The following is a 23105-nucleotide window of genomic DNA, read 5'->3' as shown; positions in this document are numbered from 1 at the left end:
GGATTACCTTTCCCTCTTCAGATAATCTTTGAGCCAATAAACTGGGAAGAGGAAGCAGGGTGAGGGGACCTTGCAGTGAAACCCAAAAGAAAATAAAGCTAATATTTACTTCTTTTTTTTTCTTTCAATTTCTTGCATCCTTATTTTTGCTGAACCTTTGCTTTCAATAGTAAGTTCCAGAATGAGAGAGAATACTTGAATATCCCTTCCCTTCCCCTGGCCTTCCACCCACAGCCTTTGAAAAAATAGGGATGGCCTACTTTCCTGATCAATGAAAATGAAATTAGATCTCTGGATGAGAGGTGCAGTATCCTCAATACACTTGGTAAAGAGACTCTATATAGTCTAGATACATATATTTGATAAATGACTTGGGTTGGAAGTCTTTTTATCAAAGTCAGTTTACTGCTTTCATTCAAGCTACTTTGTAGAGATGCAGTGTAAAACCAAACCAGTAACCTTAGTGCAACATTATGGCTGAAGTTAATGTATACATTTCATGATTACGTTTAAGACTTTGTATCACTGTTAAGTTGGTTATTTTATGTGTGTGTACATCTGTTAGTCACAATTATCTTAGTAAAACAGCAAACAAGCATGTCTCTATTCTTTGATTTCCAATCCATTTGCCTGTAGATAAACCCTGGTTTGAGACTTTTTTTTTTCCTTATAGGAGAACAGTAAAAAGTTGAAAATGAAGTTCCCACCTAAAATTCCAAACAGAAAGACAAAAAGTAAAACAAATAAGGGAGGAATAACTCAGACAAACATAAACGATAGTTTGGAAATCACCAAACTGGACTCGTCCATCATTTCAGAAGGGAAAATCTCCACTGTCGCACCACAGATCCAGGCTTTCACACTACAGAAAGCAGCAGCAGGTTTGTCTGAAAGCGCTCAGAATGTAATCGAGCCAAATGTTTTCCAGTTGTATTTTAAGGTTTGATGGAAACTACTGGGCACTGTAAAGTGTGTTCATTCTCTTCCTCTGAGTAACTAAAACTGCCATTTCATAAATATGTAACCATCAAATTTCATTTAAATTAAAAGTATTAAATTGTACTATCGATAACAAGTGGATACGCTTAATTGCAAGCAATGTTCCAGAGAAATACAAAGTTACTGTAGTATCTACCTTTTACATTTCCCCCCCCCTTCTTTTTAATTTTAACTATTATGAGGCAGATCTACAAGTACATTGTGGCTACTTTATGCCATTCAGAACCAACACAAAGCAGCCAAGGTGTTTTGGCTAGTTTCCTTCAGTTTCTCACCTCTACGTTCCCCTGCCCACCCAGTTAAATAGATCTGGTGCAACAAGTGACTTTTAAAAAACAATTTAAATGGTCACTTTTGCTGTTCTTGTTTGACTTCCTGGAAGAGGGTGGGCCCAGCAGCCTGGCTTCACAGAGAGTCACTGGCTTTCCTAAAGGGAGCTCTGCTTCAGTCGCATTGAGACCAGGAGGTGGCAGCCATTTTGAAAAAAAGCAGTTTTTCATGGAATTCTCTGTAACAAAACTTTAAATTTCTCCCTTTTTCAATGGCATCTGGACAACAGTTACGAAAAAAATGGCAAAATATGGCTATTAATCACTTTAAAAATATTCTTCAAAATGTATTCAATAAATGAGACTCAATGAGCTTTAACCATGTGGGAGACTTAAACACTCAAGTCCATGTTCTAAAAATCATTTAGTACAAAAAAATTATCAGATATAGGACGCCAAATTTCTTAAAGGACCCATTTTTAATTCTTAACTTAAAACTAGTTAATTGATTTCCTTGTATATTCTCAGAAAATTCATTTTGTGCTCAGAGTAAGTGCTATAATTTTAGGGAGGATATGCAATATTCTTCATACATAAAGCACAGGTTCAACCACTTTAAGTGTAAAACTCGGCTCACCCTTAACTATGTAACCAATTTGTAGATAGGTTTATTCTACCTTTTTGGCTTGAAAGGAGGTGGCAGATGTGTTACCTAGTTTTCACTGCAGGAGTTGGTGCGCAAAACCAGCAGGAGTATATAATTCTGTGCTTGGAGTCCCTGCATGGTTCTCATAAGAACAGGGACCTCAGAAGGGTGTCTGCCATAATGTATAGTTTCAGAGAACAGCAGCTCCAGGCAATTAATTCTTTAGCTCTTGTCTCTCTCTTTTATTTATTGTATTTTTCTCCTAGAAGGATTGATGAGCCTTCTTCGTGACATGGGGAAAGGTTATTTAGCCTTGTGTTCGTACAACTGTAAAGAAGCGATAAACATATTAAGCCATTTACCTTCTCACCACTACAACACTGGCTGGGTGCTGTGCCAAATTGGGAGAGCTTACTTTGAGCTTGCAGAATATATGCAGGTAGGCATAGAGCAGATGCATGCTTTTATTTTAAATTTTTGTTTTGCATAGCTTTGCACAGAATTTGCTGGCTTCCTGTGAAACCTGAGGAGAGTCTACAGTTGGGATAGCAGAGCTGTGTAAGCATCAGGTTTGAAACACCTATCCTACCTCAAGCAGTTTAGGATTCATCTGGATCACTGCAGCCCTTCCACTTTCTGAGGTGGCGAAATTGAGTTCTATGCTATTTATTGTGTTGTGGGTCGGTCTTATGAGATGTTAAAAACCAGCATTCTTTCTAGTCATCAAAGACATTAAAGACCGATTCCTATGACACTTTTAGTCAGAGCAGGGGTTTGCTCCAGTGTCTTTGGCCAAAATCTCCCCTCCTCACCACAGTTGTGTCCCTGGCACTGGTTGACTGTTGCCCTCCATCCTGGAGGTAACAGTATTCAGCTGTGCTGCATCTATAGTTTGTGAAACCCAAAGGAGTCCTTCACAAGGAAAGGTGCACATATTACCATAAGATTCTTTAAGTTATGACGGTAACTGACCTCTTGAAAGTTTGTTTTTCAAAACGGTGGAAACGGCAAATCTGTTAGAATTCTGTTGTGGATGGTCTCCAATCTCTGAAATTACAGTTGTAATTTTTAAACAGTTAAAATAAATCCGGTTGATTTCCTCATGTAATAGACATTTACATGTAATAGGCATGTAACTTAGCACTTCAGTTCATTGAGTTCTTTTTTCAAAAGCCCAATATCCCTTTTCATTTCCAATTTCCTAATCCTTACCTGTTAATGGATTTATAAGAGGTGAATGTAGTAGATTTCTAAGGTTAAGTTTTAGTGCATAGTTTATAAAACAATGTATTATGTCGTTTTTAAAGAAAAACAGTTGCTCCTGGACCTTGTTTGCATCCTGATCATGTCCGCACACTTGAAATGTACAGACACTGTTAATATTTCATGAAAGACTATGCTATGGACCCCAGCAGTTTCTTAAAGCTTTTTCTTACCTATCTTTTAACCTTGTTGCTGATTTGAGTACTATTATCTGGAATCTGTGACAGGAACTTGAGTTGGCATAGTAACAAAATCAAGAATGAATTTTTGAGTAGACAAAGGCTGTATTTCCTTTGAACACTTTATAGAAAAAAGTAGCCCTATGTGGTACTTTACTTCCTAGTGAACCAACCTCACTATTTCTGGCACAGACACACCCTTATGCATTGTAGAGAATCTTTCTCAGGCTGTGCTCTTTCATTTACTTAGTTAACAAACACCTGCAATAGCAAGGTGGGTTAAGGCTGGAAAGGTCTTCAGCTGTTAAGATGCTCCAGTATCTAGTATAAATGCAGTCCTTGAAGTGTACTGTATTTGGATGGTAGGGGGGAGGGATAGCTCAGTGGTTTGAGCATTGACCTGCTAAACCCAGGGTTGTGAGTTCAGTCCTTGAGGGGGCCACTTAGGGATCTGGGGCAAAATCAGTACTTGGTCCTTCTAGTGAAGGCAGGGGGCTGGACTCGATGACCTTTCAAGGTCCCTTCCAGTTCTAGGAGATAGGATAGGATAGGCTAGGTAATGTGGTTAAGACCATCCACCTATGCAATATAAATCTTCGATAATAGAAATTCATAATGTCTTGATCTCATAAGAACGGCCATACTGGGTCAGACCAAAGGTCCATCAAGCCCAGTGTCCTGTCCTCTGACAGTGGCCAATGGCGCAGGTGCCCCAACGGGAATGAACAGACAGGTTATCAAGTGATCCATCCCCTGTCACCCATTCCCAGCTTCTGGCAAACAGAGGCTAGGGACACCATTGCTTCCCACCCTAATAGCCATTGATGGACCTATCCTCCATGAATCTATCTAGCTCCCTTTTGAACCCTGTTATAGTATTGGCCTTCACAACATCCTCTGGCAAGGAGTTCCAGAGGTTGACAGTGCATTGCATGAAAAAATACGTTCTTGTGTTTGTTTTAAACGTGTTACCTATTAATTTCATTTGGTGGCCCCTTTGTTCTTGTATTATGAGAAGGAGTAAATAACACTTCCTTATTTACTTTCTCTATACCACTCATGATTTTATAGACCTCTATCATATGGCCCCTTAGTCACCTCTTTTCTGAGCTGAAAAGTCCCAGTCTTATTAATCTCTCCTCATACAGAAGCCGTTCTATACCCCCAGTCATTTTTGTTGCCCTTTTCTGAACCTTTTCTAATTCCAATACATCTTTCTTGAGATGGGGCGACCACATCAGCACATTGTATTCAAGGTGTGGGCGTACCATGGATTTATATATCTCATTTTACCAATGTTACTCCTTTATCTTACTTTTTCCATCCTAGTGCATGAAGATATTGTAATCGGAGTCAGACTGTTGGGGGGGCTATTACAGATATCTGCTTGTCTCAAGTAAACATACTATGTTTCTCCTTTCATTTGGATAAGAAGCTAGAAATGCCACAAGATTTGAAGCTCTCCATGTTGGTTTTTGTGTTTATAGGTGGTGATAGACTAAACATCCCCATTGCTTTATATATCTCTGAAACTTCCTCATATTGTCCTTCATGCTCTTCTTGAGGATTTCATTCAAATTCTTTTGTTTTTTAGGCAGAGAGGATATTCTCTGAAGTAAGAAGGATTGAAAACTACAGAGTTGAAGGCATGGAGATTTACTCTACAACGCTATGGCATCTTCAGAAGGATGTTGCACTTTCAGTCCTATCAAAAGATTTAACAGACATGGATAAAAATTCACCAGAGGTATCCTGTAATATATTGTGGTGGTGTATGTTGTTGTTATCAAGGTTAAAGATGATTGAGTCAGAACAAACTCAGTAGACTCTCGTCTAATTCGGGTATATTTGTGTAACAGAACTGTCTCATATAAAGGCTACTGGATTATCTGGTGGATCGAGGATGATGCCTGTAACCATTATAAAAAAGGCATGTCAGCCTGCATAGAACAGGCTGAAATCCATTAACCCATCAGTTATGACTTTCATTTGCATAGCCCCTTTCATCCGGAAAGATTTCCCCGTCATTTATTCACCCCGACGCATGGGAGGGAGTGTTCTCTATTAGGTAGAAAAGAGGTATCCAGGATTGCAGGGGTTTTGTTGCCTGCTCTGCTACTATTTTAATGTCTTTCTGTAACACCCTTTTCCCTGTAGTAATATTTAATTAACTGACCACCTAAAATTTGCTAGATATCATCTAAACATGTAACGCATGACAGTCTTAAATTTGTCGATGAATCAAACAATAGGCTGTCAATAGAGGGGGCAGTTGTGACTGTATGGACACATGGTAGTGTAAAGTATCAGAGGGGTAGCCGTGTTAGTCTGAATCTGTAAAAAGCAACAGAGGGTCCTGTGGCACCTTTGAGACTAACAGAAGTACTGGGAGCATAAGCTTTCGTGGGTAAGAACCTCACTTCTTCAGAGGCAAGGCAGGACAAGTCCTGTCCATTTGAATGAGAACTGTAACCTATAAACATGCACACTTTATGTATTATTAATGTTCTTTTATTTGAATGTATAATTTTTTGTTCTTTACATTTATTAGAGTTCAGTAAAGGTAAGAACCTTTTAGCGTGTGCTTTTAGTGAGTTAGAAGACTGGGGAGAAAGGTGGAAGGTTATGGAGGATAGCAGGACAGGAGAGGTGCACATAGGCCTGGGGAGAAGAGAGGAGGAAAACAAGAACAGAAAACCTGTTCGTTGCCAGCAAGCAATTCTTCACGTGGAGAATAGTAAATGTCAAGTAAAATGTCCATTAACTGCAGCTAAAGGAGTCTGGAGATCAAAGAGAGAAATACCGCCTCCACTAATACGAGGTGGTGATGTTGCTACTGGGGACGCTTAAGCGCTGATCCCTCAAGTCGTGATGCAGGCTGCTGTATGGGATGGGGAGTAGGGGTTTCTACTGGAATTTGCTGTCCCTGGGCGGGTTCCCCATTACTCTGCTGGAGAGAGTGAAGGGGTGATGAATCTTGACTGTAGCTGCCTCCAGCCCGCTGTTCTTGCTAGTGCTAGAGCTGAATAACTGACTGCTTATAAGCTCCATATTGTGTAATCCCTGTAGTATTTAACTGCTGCTGACTTGCTGTGTCTCCTTGGGCTCTTGACCTCTATCCCAGTTTTCACTATGTATAAAATGCATCCAATCCTCTCTTCCTCCAAGGAATGAGACTTTAAGAATATTAGTTAAATGCTTTGAAATCCATGGAAATCATGGATGAAAGCTGTTCTATACATGTATGCATAATGCTCTAGGTAAACCATTATGTGTTTCATCCTAGCAGTGGCTGACATGTCTCACTGCTGGGATGAGGCATGCCAATACTCTAAAAACACAGCTCAGTAGAAGAATACCAGTTTAAATCCATTATTTATCACCCTCATGTTGTAAAAAGGGGATTTGATAGTGACTTTGCAATGTTGCTGTTTACTAGGCGTGGTGTGCCGCAGGAAACTGTTTCAGCTTGCAACGGGAGCATGACATTGCAATCAAGTTCTTCCAGAGAGCCATTCAAGTTGATCCAAACTATGCGTATGCCTACACTCTCCTGGGGCATGAATTTGTATTAACAGAAGAACTAGACAAAGCATTAGCCTGTTTTAGAAATGCAATCAGAGTCAACCCTAGACATTATAATGCATGGTAAGTTTTCAGTATTTTTTGTTAAGGGAAGAAGTGTATTTTATTGTTGACTGCCTTTACATGCTGCAAGTGTTATAACCGAGTGCAGCATGTTATAACAACCTGGATAATTTTTTATTTCTGCCACTTATCACATGAAAGAGTGACTCGATCTGTTACAAGGAGAGATCTGACAACAGATATCACCATCATTGTTGCTGCTTAGTAATTAGTCTTTTTTGTTTTCAGAAAAAATGCATGTACTGCATTGCCTTATGTTCTCATGGCATCACATACGATGCATTGTCCCACTTCCATTTGGTTAAACATTTTTGTTCACTGGCACTGCTCCATTTCTTCAGTGCTGCTCTATGCCAGCCAAGGCGGTGAATGTAAATCCTCTTAGTAGCAGATGGGGGACAGGAAAAAACAAAGTTTTTGGTGAGACTACCCTTACAGAAGGAGGTCGCCCAATCTGCTTACCGTATTCCCATTGATTTCTTGTTCCATGGAAGGAGAAGCAACTTTACTGTTTTCGTTGGTTTTTTGTTTTTGTTTGTTTTTATCTCCTTCCCCTAATTCTTGCCTTTGTCAGGATTATTTGATTTTAAAGCAGAATACATTCTTAGTGAAGAGCTTTTTTTTTTTTTTATCATTTTCCTTCTCTCTCTCTCCTTCTCCTTCTCCTCCTCTCCAGCTGCCTTGTATCCTGCATCATCCAGTTGTCAGTGTTGTTTTCAATCACTGGAAGTCTGAACATAGCTAGCCCCCAATGTAGGCAGAATTTGTCACAAAAGTTTCATGTGATTCCCGTCTGCAACTTTTTGTAGGAAAAGCATGCTATCTGGGCTAGCATAGAGGATCTTGGGGAAGCCAAATTAACAGTCAAGGAATTAGCAATTCTTTGGTTGCTTATTTATATGTATTCCACTCCCGATGTACATGAACCAGAGACTGGAATCTTTTGACTAGAAGTGTCCTTTGGCCCATGCCTGAATCTGTCCCCTATATGCCCTGGCACCTCTCCTTCCCGAAGACATAAAAGGGTCAAGGAGGCCCAACCCTCCTCTCAATTCCTTCGGACTTCCCATGGCTCAGAGACAGAACTGCAAGCAATGTCCTTTGTTCTTGTACACTTGCATAGTTAACTTTTAGAATAGTTCTAGTATAGTTTTGATAGTGCAGTGTATGTTAAGTTTCTTTATAGGTAATGCTTTTTAGCTTTTTTCCCCCCCCTTCCCTACCTATTGTCCAGTACTCAGTTTTCATGTTAGAACAGAAATCCCCAATTTTTAAGCCTTGCACTTTGTGAGATGGCTATCCCCTTTAAGGATGGCCACTCAAAATGTTCATTTTGCTTAAGTGAGCAGCACATCATGAGTAAATATTCGATTTGTTCATTTTCAAAATGAATGAAAGCTAAAGAAGCTTGTGTGGTAAACAAGATCTGTTTGAATCTGAGCAGTCTTCCAAAAGTGCCCCAGTGACCACTGACTCTACCACCAGTTCATGGGCTCCTACTGCTTTGATACATGCTGCAGCAGTTCTTGCTCTCAGGGAGGGGTAGGGCTCCTCACCAGTCTTTGAAAAAGCATTAGAATAGGTCACCGTCCAAGGGATCTCCTAAGAAAAAGGCATAGATATTCAGTGCTGAATGAGGTTAAGGGGTAACACAAGGCCTGTGTTTGTCCCTCTGGCACCCCAAAAGACTCCAGTGTGCATGTTGGTACCCGCTACTAAACAGCCCCTTGCAGTTGCCCACACTGTTGCCATGATACCACCTTCAGGTCTCCTGGCACCAACAGTGGTATTGCTATTGGCTTTATCAGTACCAGTCTCATAGGCACAGTCCTGGCACTGAGGGTATCTAATTTAATGTCAGAGGTACCAACTCACTCTGCTCTGAGCTTCATGGTACCAAGGGATTTGGCAGTGTCCAAATGTCCTGAGTCTCTTGTGCTTTCCTTAGCCATTAGAATTCTTACATTGGTATTGAGCTCTACTAAACTCTCAGCACTGAGTGTGTATATGTATGGCACTGGCAAGAGATGTCCCTAAAGAAATTACAAGGACTCCTGTTTGGTCTACTCCACCTCTAGAGAACAAGTATTTCTTCTCCCCATCAGCCTCAGACTAGAACAGGGAGGATTCTCCTAATTACTCTCCAGTCTACCATACCTCTGACAAGGCATCTAGGGCACATGGACGTTAATGTAGGCACAGGGGTAATAGGGAGGGACATTCTTCTTAGGGATTCCCCAGGCTACTTACACAGTTTTGCCCAGGGTCCTCACTCCTAGCCTTACTGGGCTCTTTGAAGTCCTCAACACATTAGAAAGCCCACCTCCTCTACCCGCTCCAGGGTCAGATCACATTCCCCTGTAGCATCTACAAGAGTTCAACCCTGTCAGCGTCCTCCGGTTCCTCCTGCTACAGCACTGCAACTGTAGGCCTTAGGTTGGCAGAGCGACGTTGCTCCTCAAACTCCAGCTGCCATTTCTTCACTCTCACCTGATACAGCAATAGTTCTAGCTGTGCCATCACAGCTATATAAGACCTTTCAGGATCTCCTTAGAAGAACAGCTAGCTGAGATTATGATAGGTATCATACACAAAAAATCTCACAAATTATTAGACTCCTTATGTACTTTGTTACAGGAGAGATTAACATAACCAGTTGATGAAGATCTGTTTGTCACCTTAGCTGTGCCAGTTCTGACCGCATACCTCCGACACCATAGAAAGTAGATAGGTACCAAGTTCTCTTGTCAGGGTTCAAATATTTTTATAGTTGCCCTACTTCTGAGTCACTTGTCACCCCCACCCAGGAACATATAATACAACAGTCAGATGTGTTCCTTATTCCATGATCTATTGGACTGATGTATGCTTGCTCACCAATCCCTCTGACTTTGAGGGCATTGAGAGAGTTCAGACAAGAAGCTGAATCTATGATACTAATGGCATCCACTTGGCCCAGGCAGTTTCAGTACCAAGATGTGATGAAGCTCTCTCTGTATAGCCTCCATTAACATTGTCTCCAAGACCAGCTCCACTGTACCTCACATCCTGGAGGATGGCTAGTTAACCAACATGGAGTAATCTTGTTCTAAAGATGTCCAGAACATTTTGATTCACAGTAGAAGGGACTCCACAGGTCTCACAAGGCCAAGTGGAAAAGATTCATTATTTGGGTGGAGCATCATTTCCCTTTAGAGTCTGATGTTACCAGGATTAATGATCTCCTCTCGTTAAAGAGATCAGGGTTCTCTTCGCTTTAAGAGCACACCTAGCGGCCATATCTGCTCACCCACTCACTGTATTCTCACATGCTGTGGAAAAGAGCCTCCTTAGTGGCAGTTGCTTCTGCTTGCCGGGTAAGTGAATTACAGGCTCTCCTGGCAGACCCACCACGGTCCCACTTAGGCCTCCTAACATCAGGTTCCTCCTTGAGTCACCAAGAGTGGAATTCATGTAGGTAAGCACTCAAAGGGGGTGGGTGGGAGGCTATTTACCTCAAAGTAACTGTGGTTGTGATCTACCTGTGTTCCAGGACCCACCTTCCTTGCCTTCTGCTACAAAGTCTTATTACCTGAATTCTATATTGATGAAGGAACAGAGAGCTGATTGGCCCAGTCCCGCCCTCTGACGCCCTTGAGTGTAAGGGCACTTCATGTGCAAGCCAGTGGATACTGCTGGCCAAAAGATTCCACTTTCCAGTGCATAGTTATTGCTTCTCTCTTTGCAGCTCTGTATACACTTTAACTTCAGATCAGATTTCCTTGTCTAAAAGTGCTTCAGCTACAGTTATTCATCTTCCAGCTGGGCAGGGTGAACTGGTGCCAAAACCCAATTGTGAATTAGTAGATGCTATAGCTAGTTTGTGAATGACGGGGTTACTCTCTGAGCTAGCGTAGTCACTAGTGCCTGGGACATTAACTGGCATAAACTGTCTCTTGATGTCCATGGAGTTGCTCCCGCTTACACAAACCGTGAATTTGGCCTTTTCTATTTAGCAGAAGATAGTCTTAATTCTGCAGTAGAATTACATGACTTGGATGCCAAAATTTGAAACAATATGTTGGGTGCTGCTATGGTTACAACGTAAGTTTACCCAAACTGCTTTAGTGGAAAGGTTTATGGCTATATCTGAATCACAAGAACTTCATTGTTTGTTTCCATTGATCTAATCTGTCAAATGTGCCAAAGATCACTTTCTTCTGCCAGTACACACTTAATAATAAAGGTTGGTTTGTGATGAATCAAACCTTATCTGACAAACTTGTTTTGTCCTTGCAGGTATGGGTTGGGAATGATTTATTACAAACAGGAGAAATTCAGCCTAGCAGAAATGCATTTCCAGAAAGCACTTGATATCAATCCTCAGAGCTCAGTTTTACTCTGTCACATCGGAGTAGTAAGTAGATTGCGCTTACCGGTAATTCTGTCCTTGTTCTGTTTTAACCTGCTTTTTATTGTGTGTGCTCACAATAGAAAAAGCATATTATGGACCAAACTTTAAGCAAAGGCCCTGCCCTTCTTCCACTTGTGTGCAAAATTGCAATCACACACACACTTCTGGTTTTTGCAGCTACAGACACCCGTATTTGTCCTGGAACAATGCTATCATCTGTGCCTCCATAAGTGTTTTAAAATTTACACCCTCAAAACTGGACAGTTGTGCTCATGTAGGTGATAGCATTTGTGTTCACACTTGAGCAATTTTTGCTCTTTCACATTGTGGGCACATGCACAAGTAGAGTAGGGATCTGAAAATCAGTCCTCCTATTCAGAGCCGGCTCCAGGGTTTTTGCCGCCCCAAGCGGAAGAAGAAGAAGGAAAAAAAAAAAGCCACGATCGGCAGCAGCTCCACAGCACCGCTTTCTTCTTCGGCGGTAATTCGGTGGCAGGTCCTTCCCTCTGAGAGGGACCGAGGGACCCACCGCCAAAGAGCCCGACCTGCCACCCCTTCCCCTTGGCCGCCCCAAGAACCTGCTTGCTGAGCTGGTGCCTGGAGCCGGCCCTGCTCATATGAGAAAGTTTTAAGGAATTGAGTATTCACAGAGAAAAAACATAACTGGTAACTAGCGCATTGGTCCTCAACTGCTAGTACAAACCCTGGAACTGGCACTTGGGGCTCCCCCACTCTACCTTTTAATGAAGTTCTGTTTGGGGCCTCCTTGCTCCTCCCCATCTCCTAATCATCTATATATGTGATGACCCTTAATTCTACGAGTAGGGATTTCTAAGCAACTTGTGTCAATTACTAGCACAATTAAATAGGAAGCAGTCGGCACAGCTGATATGGCCAAGATCTTACTGTGATTAAACTGGCATAGATGCCTGAAAAGACTGAGCCATTGTTTTAGGTCTGTCCCTCTGCCATGAAGGATTCATACAACTAGAGCAAATGCTCTGTTCTAATCTAGAAAGCTGTTTTTTATACGTTAATGATTGTTTGAGTGATGTGGGGCAGACCAGTATCATGGCAGTTGGTTATGTGGTCATCTGCTGACACTTTTCTCACTTGCAGTATGGTAACAAAGTATATAAAAGCCCTTGGTTAAGCTTTTCCTGCCCCTGATTCTGCTATGTTATGGGTTTTCATTGCCTTTATGTTCTAGGGCCGGGGTATTGAACTAGTTCGGTGGTAAGGGCCAAATTACCATTCTGCTAGAGTCTGTGGGCTGGGAGTAAAAAGCTTACTAGCGAGAGGTAAATTGTGCAGTCTTATCTGACTCCAGAATGAGCCTCTCTATTTGAATATTGCATTTTAAAGGCACTGGATTTTGTCAAATGTATCTTTTTAGTAGTCTGGTCGGATCCTGCCTTCCCCTCGTTTCTTTGAAAAAGGAAGTCTATTAACATCATCTCTGTTCTGTTGTAGGTCCAGCATGCACTGAAAAAATCTGAAAAGGCTTTGGATACTCTAAACAAAGCCATTAACATTGATCCGAAGAACCCACTGTGCAAATTCCATAGAGCCTCTGTATTATTTGCAAATGAAAAATATAAGGTAAGACATGGATGCTAGAAACTGAAGTCTCTCTAAATTCCTTAGGGTCTGCAGCTGTCTTGATGATGAATTAAAAGTTAATCAAATCTTGGTTCTTATTATTTCATAATGGAAGCTATGCTTGGCTCCAAGAATATATCTCACTCTGATCACACTGGCTATGACTGTTTGAAAGACCTGCCTCTTTTCCCAGTATAATACTGCAGCAGTTGTAGTCATCCTGGCATTAATGCGAATAGCTCCTTTATTTGAAAGGAAGCCTTCTGGTATCAGGAGGGCTACTTGACTCCAGTTAACCAAGTCCGTATTTGGTAACCACTTCAGCACCATATTAGGCGGTCTGTCCTTTATAACAGGTGTTTCTTGAGGGATAATCTTTGTGGGGTGTGTTAAAATCCTGCTGCTTTCAATTTAGGGGTGGAGGTTGTTTTTGAAGGTGATCTCTGACTAATTTAAAAAAATAGGAGTACTTGTGGCACCTTAGAGACTAACAAATTTATTAGAGCATAAGCTTTCGTGGACTACAGCCCACTTCTTCGGATGCATATAGATATATAGATAGATATACACACATACAGAGAACATGAAAAGGTGGGAGTTGCCCTACCCCACTCTAAGAGGCTAATTAATTAGGATGAGCTATTATCATCCCACCTTTTCATGTTCTCTGTATGTGTATATATATCTCCTCACTATATGTTCCATTCTATGCATCCAATGAAGTGGGCTGTAGCCCACAAAAGCTTATGCTCAAATAAATTTGTTAGTCTCTAAGGTGCCACAAGTACTCCTGTTCTTTTTGCGGATACAGACTAACACAGCTGCTACTCTGAAATCTGACTAATTTAGTTTTCCACACGTGGTCTTAAAACACCTATAGACTGATAGGCACAATAACTCTAACTCTAAATGCAAAATTACAGTTGAATGCTCTCACAAGACCAAACTCTAGAACTGCTTGCATAGTTCTTCTGGAGACGATTACCTCTCCTCTCTGCCCCAAGCATGAGTCCAAGCATCCAGACACTAATGTTTCCCAAGCTCTTAACCAACAGTGAAGAGAATTACTATCAGAGTACCTGCTTATTTATCTTCTTGACTTGAACTGGAGAGATGGTGTTAAATATCTTTTGTTCCAGGGACCTAGCCAGAAGCACTCGTAGCAGTAGACTAGGCAGTACAAAAATAAAAATAATTCACCATGTAACTCATGCTCATGTAAAGAACTGTTGGAGGATCAAAAAGTAGCAGTGGTAGCATCAGGCCTGGTGATGTGAGCAGAGAATCTGGGACATCCTTTTATCTGGCAAAGGGATTAAGGTTGAGCTAGTGCCATCTCTACTGGGGGGAGCCGGCAGTGCAGTAGATATTTTTGTAATGGTTGGTTTAAAAATTGTCTGCCTCTTGAGGCCCGAGATGTGTAAAATCTGTTGATGATTTGAACTTGCAAATGATATGGAGAGAACCTTATTTACAACCTTTTCTGAAATGTTGTGGTATTGATGAGTTTATACAAAGGGAGTTGCTCAGAAAAAGTGCATTAAAATTGTCCCACAAGCAACCAAAGTAGTAGGCAAACTTATATTTCAAAGGTCTTATTATCCAGCTAATGAGAGCAAGCTGGACAGTCTGGGCCTGGTTTTCTACTGTCTTGCACTGTTCTATAGGTACTTACTATACCTGTGAGAATGAGTGTGGTGCTCTCCTTCCCATGCCACTACTTAGGCCACGTCTACACTAGTGAGCTCACAGCTGTACCGATGCAGCTGTGTCGCTGTAAGATCGTTCATGTCGTCACTCTGTGCCGACAGAAGAGAGCTCTCCCATCGACATAATAAAACCACCTCCATGAGTGGCCATAGCTATGTCGGCAGGAGAAGCTCTCCCTCTCACATAGCGCTGTCCACACCAGCGCTTCTGTCTGTGTAGCTTAGGTTGCTCACCGGAGGGGTGTGTGTGTGTGTGGGGGGGGGGGGGGGCGGGTGGTTCACATCCCTGAGTGACATAAATTATACCGACAAAAGTGGTAGTGTAGACATGGCCTAAGTCTAGCTGGTGGGTCCTTATGTCCCCTTCCTGTCTTGCTTAGCTGAGCAAACAGGACCACAGTCTGGCTTATGATGAGACCTTATTGTAATATACACAAGAAGAAATTACACTGATAGTGAGAACCTCCATTTTGAAGTTCCTAAATGTAGGACAATTTAAAACACTTTAAAGTTAAGGATTTTAACACACAGTCCTGGTGTAAATTCTTAAAAATAAGATGAAGGGGAGAAATGCAACCAAAATTGGAGGAAGGTGTCCAATGGGAATAAAATAGCAAATGTAGTCTGATGCAGAAAAGATACAGAAGGTATTCCAAAAACACTTCTTTCCTAAGGAAGTACATATACAATTGCTGACGGTGCCCAGCCTTCTTCAGCCTTAGATTTTACAAGAAGGAAATTTAGCTGCACAAGCAGCAATGTGCATTTAAATAATCTCTGGATTTAAAAAGATCAGACCCTTAACTTTTTTTAATGTAACCAAAATGCCATGAAATTTAGCACATTGCACTGTCTGAGCTCACCAACTGCACTCTCGTGCGGTAGCAGTCTGACAGTAGCGTCTGTTAGCCCATATTCTTCAATAGAACAGAGACTCTCCCACCAGAGACCATATCAGTGATCTGCTGTTCAGGTGTCAGAGACTTTGCACTTCTTTGAATTGCCTGATTTTTATTTATGTACTATCTTTTATCCTTGCTGTCACTTTACCATTACAAGTTATTTGCCCGTTGTACAGCAGTTTTTAAAAGATTATGATATAAATCCCTTGATTTTAAAAAAAAAAAATGATTGATTTAAATCAGACTGTGTGTAAAAGTTAGTTATGCCTTGCACCGTTAAAATGTATAAGGAACTAAATTATAAATTCTACTTGATTTTAAATTGTACTGATCGGGTGTCTTAGTTTTTTTGCTTACATTTGAATTTTAATAAACAAAGTATTGAGGGTTAAGGCATAATCCTGCAAACACTTAACTCGATACATGGCTGTAAGCACGAGTAGTCCCTTTGAACTTAATAGAGTATTCATCTGAGTAAAGTTAAACGTGCATAAGTGTTTGCAGGATCAGAAGCTAAAATTGTATCTTTATTTAAGCTTTTTTCTTGGTAACATGAAATCTTTGTCACTTCAAAACAAAGCTGCTTCAGTGTTAACAGTGCAAAGTTATTTAACTTTGAATATATTAACAACATTATTGTGAACTCTCTTATATAAGTAGTTCATAATTTTAAAAACAAGAGCCTAAAAGCCAATAGTTAGACATCTAAGGGGGGAATTTCCAAAAGCACCCTAAGTGGTTAGGAGCACAAGTCTCATTGACTTCAAACTGTAAAATTTAATGGCAGAGTGTAGCCTAGTGAAAGCATTTATCTTTCTTGATTTGTGGAAGCTCAGTATATTGGAGGGGGAGTTGGTTGCAAATATAATCTGGGCTATTTGCCTATTAATTTGGTATTTGCATTTGTGTTCTCATGGTAAGGATCTCAATGAAGCCCTGGAGTTATTTTTTTCAGCACAGATGAACATTTTAAGTGTGAAACTTCTTAGTTTAAAAATGGAAAATCTGAAATTCTTCTACCAAGTAGGAAACTAACTAAAGATACCCAAAACAATCACTCCAGTGATTTAAAACCATATCAAATTGGAAGGAAAAAATCATTATTTACATTTGATTGTGCAATGGTTGTTCACAGAGGAAAGTAGCATCTGAGGTTTCTATATGGTTAACAAGATGGATTCCAAAAAAACCATGAATTAACTGTTTGTTTTTTAATTAACCAGTTTATTATGATGTAATAAAAGTGGAGTGATGCAGATACTGGCTCAGACTTTCTGGGAAAACCATTTAACTTTTTTTCCCCCCTCTTTTAGTCTGCTTTACAAGAACTTGAAGAACTGAAACAGATTGTTCCCAAAGAGTCTCTTGTTTACTTCTTAATAGGAAAGGTAAAAACTGAACATAGTTCTATGAAATATAGCTGTGATCATAAGTACCTGTGATTTCCTTTGTTGCTGAGAAACAAGCCAAAGTGCTAGTTTTCTCACTATCATGAAGCTGTGCTTCCATTTTGGACAGGGTGCTGAAAATTCCCACCGTGCTATGTATGCCTCACCACATATAAACTGGCAACTGCATTTGAGATTAGTTCTTGATCAAAATGGGTTGTTTGAGCGTGTCCTAGTAGAGCTCTATTTCTGAAAGAATTACTTCTGTTGTTGGAGCCTGAAGCCTGATTTCACCATGCCACCAGCATCCTTTATCCCCACCCTAACTGCACCACTGTCGTTTAACCTTGAAGGACAGTGTATTCTAAGGACTATGGAACAGATTGATACAAAAATACCTGTATGAAAACAGGTGCATGATTTTCTGTGCATACCTGCTGCACCTTCCCTTGAAAATGTGACTCTAAACGTACAGAGACTTTGGTCAATACAATAATGGTGCAGAAATAGTGTGCTGGATAGAATCCTACCTCATCTGGGGATAGAGCCCTATCTCAACTCATGTCGTCATCTTAGAAATACATTTATAGAAACCTATTGTAATCACATTCTAGTCTGTTATATCAGAAATGCTGAACAAGGAACGCCTGCAAAATAGAATAGGGTGTAAAACACCTACATGGGGCAGGCAGGACTTCTGTTTCATCTAAAGATCCCTACACAACTACTACACGGAACCAGGTTATTTTGGAAGAATGAAGAGTTGAATCCGCCTTATTGAGATTTGAACCTCTGGATATTGGGAGTCTAGGGGTTTTCAAATCTAGTGCTTAACCCACTAAGCCGCACAGTAACACCACTAACAAAGTCCACCTCATGCAACTTCCCACCCTATTCATTTATGTTGCTCATTTTGGACCTGCTGTAGTGTTCCCTAATTGGGCCTTGGATGTTTGAGAGAAGTCAATTTCCATCTCCTTTTTAGTAAATTTTATTTCTAATTAAATGAAAACTCATGTCTTCACATTTCACAGTGTATTAATATTCAGAATGTTGAACTGAGCTAAATGGATGCAGTTTTCTTTTACATTCGCTGTTAGTTTTGTCTTGCAGAGATTTCCATTTCCTGTGGTTCAGAGCTATATCGTGCACTCTGTGCCTTATGTTCTAACTCCAGATAGACTAAAGCATAAAACCTTCCTTCTGAAAGGTTTAATGATGGCAATAGCATAAAGGGATTGCTGCCTAAAGGGCTTGGGGTGGGGGGGATTCACTTTTGTGTTCCTAAGACAAACCTATTTTAAATTAAAAGAAAAAGATGCTTGTGAAAGATGACTGGCTAATAGCTCTGGTAGTAGAAGTCCTCTCTTGGTGAAGAATATACAGCATGGGCAGTAGCAATGCCACCCACCAATGTGCCTCAGCCCTGTTCTGCAGAGCCTTAAGAGGATCACCTGAGACCACTTCTGGCGTGAAAACTAGGAAGTGGACTGAGACACATTCATTTCACATACAGCACCAAGTAGCCATTAAATGATGGTGTCTTTTGGTCATTGCCAATCTGGAATGGGTTCTATCCAGTCACCAAGAGGCGTGACAGGCTCTGTATCAGAGTTCTTTGAGACCTTCAGTTCCTTCCTGGACAGCTTACAATACATGCTAATGTCCCATTCATCCAGCAGTCTTTCGCATGACAGTAGGAATTATGAATACCACTTAAAAATAACTATTGGCTACAAGCCAGTGTTGGATAAAATGATATCAAGTAGCAACTTAATGGAAAATGTAGTGTTAATGTTTTTATTTTTAGGTTTATAAAAAATTGGGTCAAACTCATCTGGCCCTTATGAATTTCTCGTGGGCGATGGATTTAGATCCTAAAGGAGCCAACAACCAGATCAAAGAGGCCATTGATAAACGTTACCTTCCAGATGATGAGGAACCGATAACTCAAGAAGAGCAGATCAGCGAATGTTATCCATATGAATCAGGTTTGTATTTCCAGATCAAAATCCAAATTAACTGGTTTTCTAGTAGAAAGATTTTATGTTCCTCAGTAAAGCAGAAGCCCGGGCTATAACTGCTTACCTATTTGCACAGCAAGAGGCGACTCCAACAATTCTCTTACTGGGTCTAGCTGGGTCTACTTGTAATAAGCACTTAGTGAAAGATTGTTAGATTTCTTGAGAGATTAGGTATTTCATATTAATATAAGGACTAAACTTTGCAGCACCAGGACCTAATAAACTGTTATAAGATATGACTTATATAAATACTGTTAATACTTTTTACAAGATAATTATACACCCTGCAACCTGAACCTTCTAGTAAAGGGGCATCTAATCCTTCAGGTATCTGAAGGGTGTAACGAGCATGGAAATAATGGACTTCTTCAAGGGCTCAGAGCAGCATAAGTGTAATGAGATAACTTAAGCAAAGGAAAACTTGGGTTTGATGTCAAGAGAAAATACCCCTAATAGTGAGATTTGTTAGACCTTGGAATTCTCTCTCGAGGAAAGTTGTAGAAGCCCTGTCGTTTGAAACTAAGCAAAATAAAGCACTAAAAAAATGCACCAGAGGGAATGGCCTAAATCTTTCTCATCTAACTTTTTATCCAGAAGTATGGATGGTCATAAATATTGATGAGCTTGACATGAACTAGAAAATGGATGGATAGACTGTTGCAAAAGAACCGTTTTGTTTTCTTCATTAGGCAAAAACGATACTAGAGAACTTCAAATTGTTATAGTCCATTGTAAAATTGTGTTGAAAACTTTATCAGATGTATTGCTGGTGTGTATCCCATTGATTTCAGTAACCCCTTCCAGTAAAACCATAGCATCTTGTTTTTTAACATGCTTTTTATTTCCTGAAATGGTAAATGTTTTTGTTCTTCTGTCTAAACTCATCTAAACGTTCTAGTATATAGTTCATCTACACCCAGCAGATGGAGACAGAGCACTTACACTTTTGAGAGGTGACTGCAGCTTCTGGAAATAAGCACCACAGAAATTTTGTACTAGGATCCTTTTTAAATTTTTGATTTTTTTTTTTTTAATAGAAGCTTGAATTCACCACACATTACTTAAAGCCTTCCAAATGTAAACCAGTGCAATCCCCCTGACTCTGCAGACAGACTGAAAAAGCTACCTCAAAGGTCTAAACTGCCAAGTGACCATTTTAGCATGTGGTGAGCCTATTGTAGAGGCAGCATAGACTTTAAAACATGTTGGCTAACACATTCTAACACACCTTTAAGTCCCCGTATAGGCAAGGTTCTGAAAGTAAGCTTTCAGAAAGGGACCGTGTCTGTCTTCTGGGAAGTGCCCAGCCTTCTTCTGGGCATTATGAAGGACTACTATTTTCCTTGGCATCAAAATACTTGGAAATTCAGATAAATACTTTCATAGTCTAAACTGTGCTACCTAAAATGTACCTTTAAGCACTACAGGTAGGCACAATCAACCTGCTGAGAAAGTGACCATCTCCTTGAGCTATTTATCTTGCTTTACTGCAAATTTTAACAAGGACAGAACTTGTTGAGAGCTGCTTCTTACCAGATGAACATTCATTTTGCTTTGCTGATCACCGTGAATATTTGGGGGAGGGGGGGAGTGGGGAGGAGGGGTTAGATGCATTTCCTTACCATGCTCTGGACGGTGCCAGTGTACAAACTGAATGAGGGCAGAGTAGGTACAGTATCTGCAAATTAACTGATTTTTACATTTTTTTTTTTAAAGTCTGTATAAGCGGGCATTTCTGAGTCTTTTACTAGCGTCCGTTCTTTTGCTGTAAACTTCACTCTGTCACTTGCAGCATGGGGGCTCGGAGTATGGCAGTAAAACCTGTTTCCATCCTGTTTTAATTTCACTATCTCTGAACACTTTACCATTGTAAATACTAAGTAGTCCTTAAACATTACAAGCTATCAATCTCTTTGGGGCAGGGCAGGTAGGTATATCAATCTGGCCATCCCCGTTCACTTTATAATGGGATCAGATCTTACTCAGTCTCTCTCCTAGCTCATTGATAGGGAGTGGTTAAGAAGGCTTTAAAATAATGAGGGTGCTTGTTTTTGCAAGATGCACATCATGTTGATTCCCTTCTCAGCTCTTTTATTTAGATCTCATTAGGCTGGCGTGGGTCACTGGAGGGGAGAGTGAAAAGAACTGGGTTTTGAAGAGGAGAGAGGCCGTGTGGCATACGGGATTAGAAAAGACAATCCAGGGATGGGGGGCACTGTGGGGGAAAAAGTTACTGGGGAGGAGGGAGTGTGGAAATATAGCCTCTATATTTATAAGCTATGATAGAGCCTTGTTGCCACTATTTTCTAATATGGTGGACTTACGTAAAATGTGCATGTCTTATACCAAAGAGCCTAATCCCTTGTTTGTGTTTTAAAGTTGGCACAGATGAATCCCAAGAGAGCAGCATGACGGATGCAGATGACACGCAACTCCATGCAGTTGAAAGTGATGAATTTTAACCTCCGAAAGCCAGTATCTGAGCTTGGATGTGTGATTGGTACTGTTGTGTTCTCCCCTTCCTTCACGTACTGGGTCTTCACATCACTGAGCCAGCATTGTCATTATTCTCCACTGACACCATGAGTGCACCACTCATCCGATTTTAAACATACACCGAATTAATGGCAGTGCGATGTTTAGCTGCTACTGAGACTGACTAGTTGGCTCTTGTACCTTTATGAAATGACTCTGAGGAGGAAAAAAACATATTTTTTCCAACTCCTCCTTTGTTGGAAAGCTATCATGGAAGAAAGACTTGTGGTTTGCTCTAAGTGAGCCGATAGATGTGGGAATAGAACAAGAAACTGCTTCCTTAGTACTTTCTCCAGAAACATGTCTTAGTTTGATTCTTTCTTGGTAAGCAGAGTGCTGAACTTCCATTTCCAAGTTCTTCAAAGACAGCGTTAAGTGTAGGATGGGACAGGTTACAAACTTTTGCATATTATAGTGTAACTTAAATGCCAGGGAATGTAAATGACCTTAAAGCCACAGTGTCTCCAGTGAACAAAATACAGTGCACATGCTCGGGATTCAGAGTGTGTGTCAAAATATAGAACATATCCGGTGTCCCTACTTAGGGTAAACTTGTTCTTAGCCAGAGGAGCACGTTGCACCATAGCAGCTATTACAGAACGCTTTAATATTCTAGCCAAGAGTTAATTGATTCATCTAATTTCCAAAATGGCAATTGTTGTCTACTTAGTACTTCAGCGAACCAAGTCATTAATGTGTTGCCTCTTCTTCAGGTGCCCCTTGGATTCGGTTCTGATGCTCAGAGAATAAAAAGTTTCTTGTAAGAGCAAAATAAAGAGAGACATATAGATAAAATTGTAATGTTGAAAGGATAAAAGTAATATAAGCCACAGTGACAACTTGTTTCTAAGTAGATAAAGAAGTCAGGAAGACAATGTAAGCCTTAACACAATCAGAACCTTACAGTAAGATGTATCAAATATTTGTCTAAGACAGTATCCTTTTAAAACTTATTTTGTAAAGTGTTGTCTGAGCAGGATGCAAAAATGTGCAATTATCTTTTTTTATCCATTCTTTAAGATACTTGGAGAAAATTCTCACTCTATAGCTGTAGGAATTGAGTGCCCTGGAGGCTGTTTCTGTGAGAAGAAAGCGAGGCTATATTAAAGAATCCAAAATTCTTTCTCTGTAGCGCTCTGCAACAAAGATTGGTGCCCTTAATGCAGTGACCGTAAAGAAAGTGTATGATATCATAACCGTTTTTTAAAGAGCAAATTATGCACAATAAATTGGGAATGATTCAAATTTCACAGCAACATATTTGTTGTGATCAGTCTTAACATTTGTTCTGTTCCTTTCCTTTTAATGAATATTGTTTTTAGAAGACCTTTAGTTACCATTAGTAGAACTTTAATTTTTTTTTAAATATATATATATATATATTTTTTTTTTTAGTGTCCTTGTCCTAGATTAGGTACAAACGTGTCCTATCACGCCTACTGTTTGGTTGTGAGAAGCATTTTTTACCGTAAGGAGAAAAAAATTCAAAACACCTGCACAAAAAATCTCATTCTCCATTATTCTGAAGTGGGTAGACAAGCAGTGAAA

General features: G+C 40.3%; 1 protein-coding gene across 7 annotated transcripts in view; it reads left to right on the top strand.

Moving 5' to 3' along the window:
• CDC27 (cell division cycle 27) overlaps positions 1–22813 on the top strand; it is a 53070-nt gene extending 30257 nt beyond the window's left edge. For 2 of the 7 annotated variants that reach the window (XM_065577719.1, XM_065577716.1), the window contains exons 11-19: positions 674–881; positions 2184–2353; positions 4951–5103; positions 6796–7004; positions 11283–11400; positions 12871–12999; positions 16924–16998; positions 18809–18989; positions 21402–22813. In XM_065577719.1, the coding sequence (XP_065433791.1) occupies positions 674–881; positions 2184–2353; positions 4951–5103; positions 6796–7004; positions 11283–11400; positions 12871–12999; positions 16924–16998; positions 18809–18989; positions 21402–21484 (1326 nt within the window). In that variant the 3' untranslated portion in view covers positions 21485–22813. Of the gene's footprint in view, positions 1–673; positions 882–2180; positions 2354–4950; positions 5104–6795; positions 7005–11282; positions 11401–12870; positions 13000–16923; positions 16999–18808; positions 18990–21401 lie in introns of those variants that run through there. The other 5 variants (XM_065577720.1, XM_065577715.1, XM_065577717.1 and 2 more) reach the window with 4 other exon arrangements.
• Positions 22814–23105: the final 292 nt, after the last annotated feature.

This window comes from Chrysemys picta, chromosome 24, assembly GCF_011386835.1.
Source record: "Chrysemys picta bellii isolate R12L10 chromosome 24, ASM1138683v2, whole genome shotgun sequence".
Lineage (NCBI taxonomy): Eukaryota > Metazoa > Chordata > Testudines > Emydidae > Chrysemys > Chrysemys picta.
This window is presented reverse-complemented; position numbering and strand designations above follow the sequence as displayed.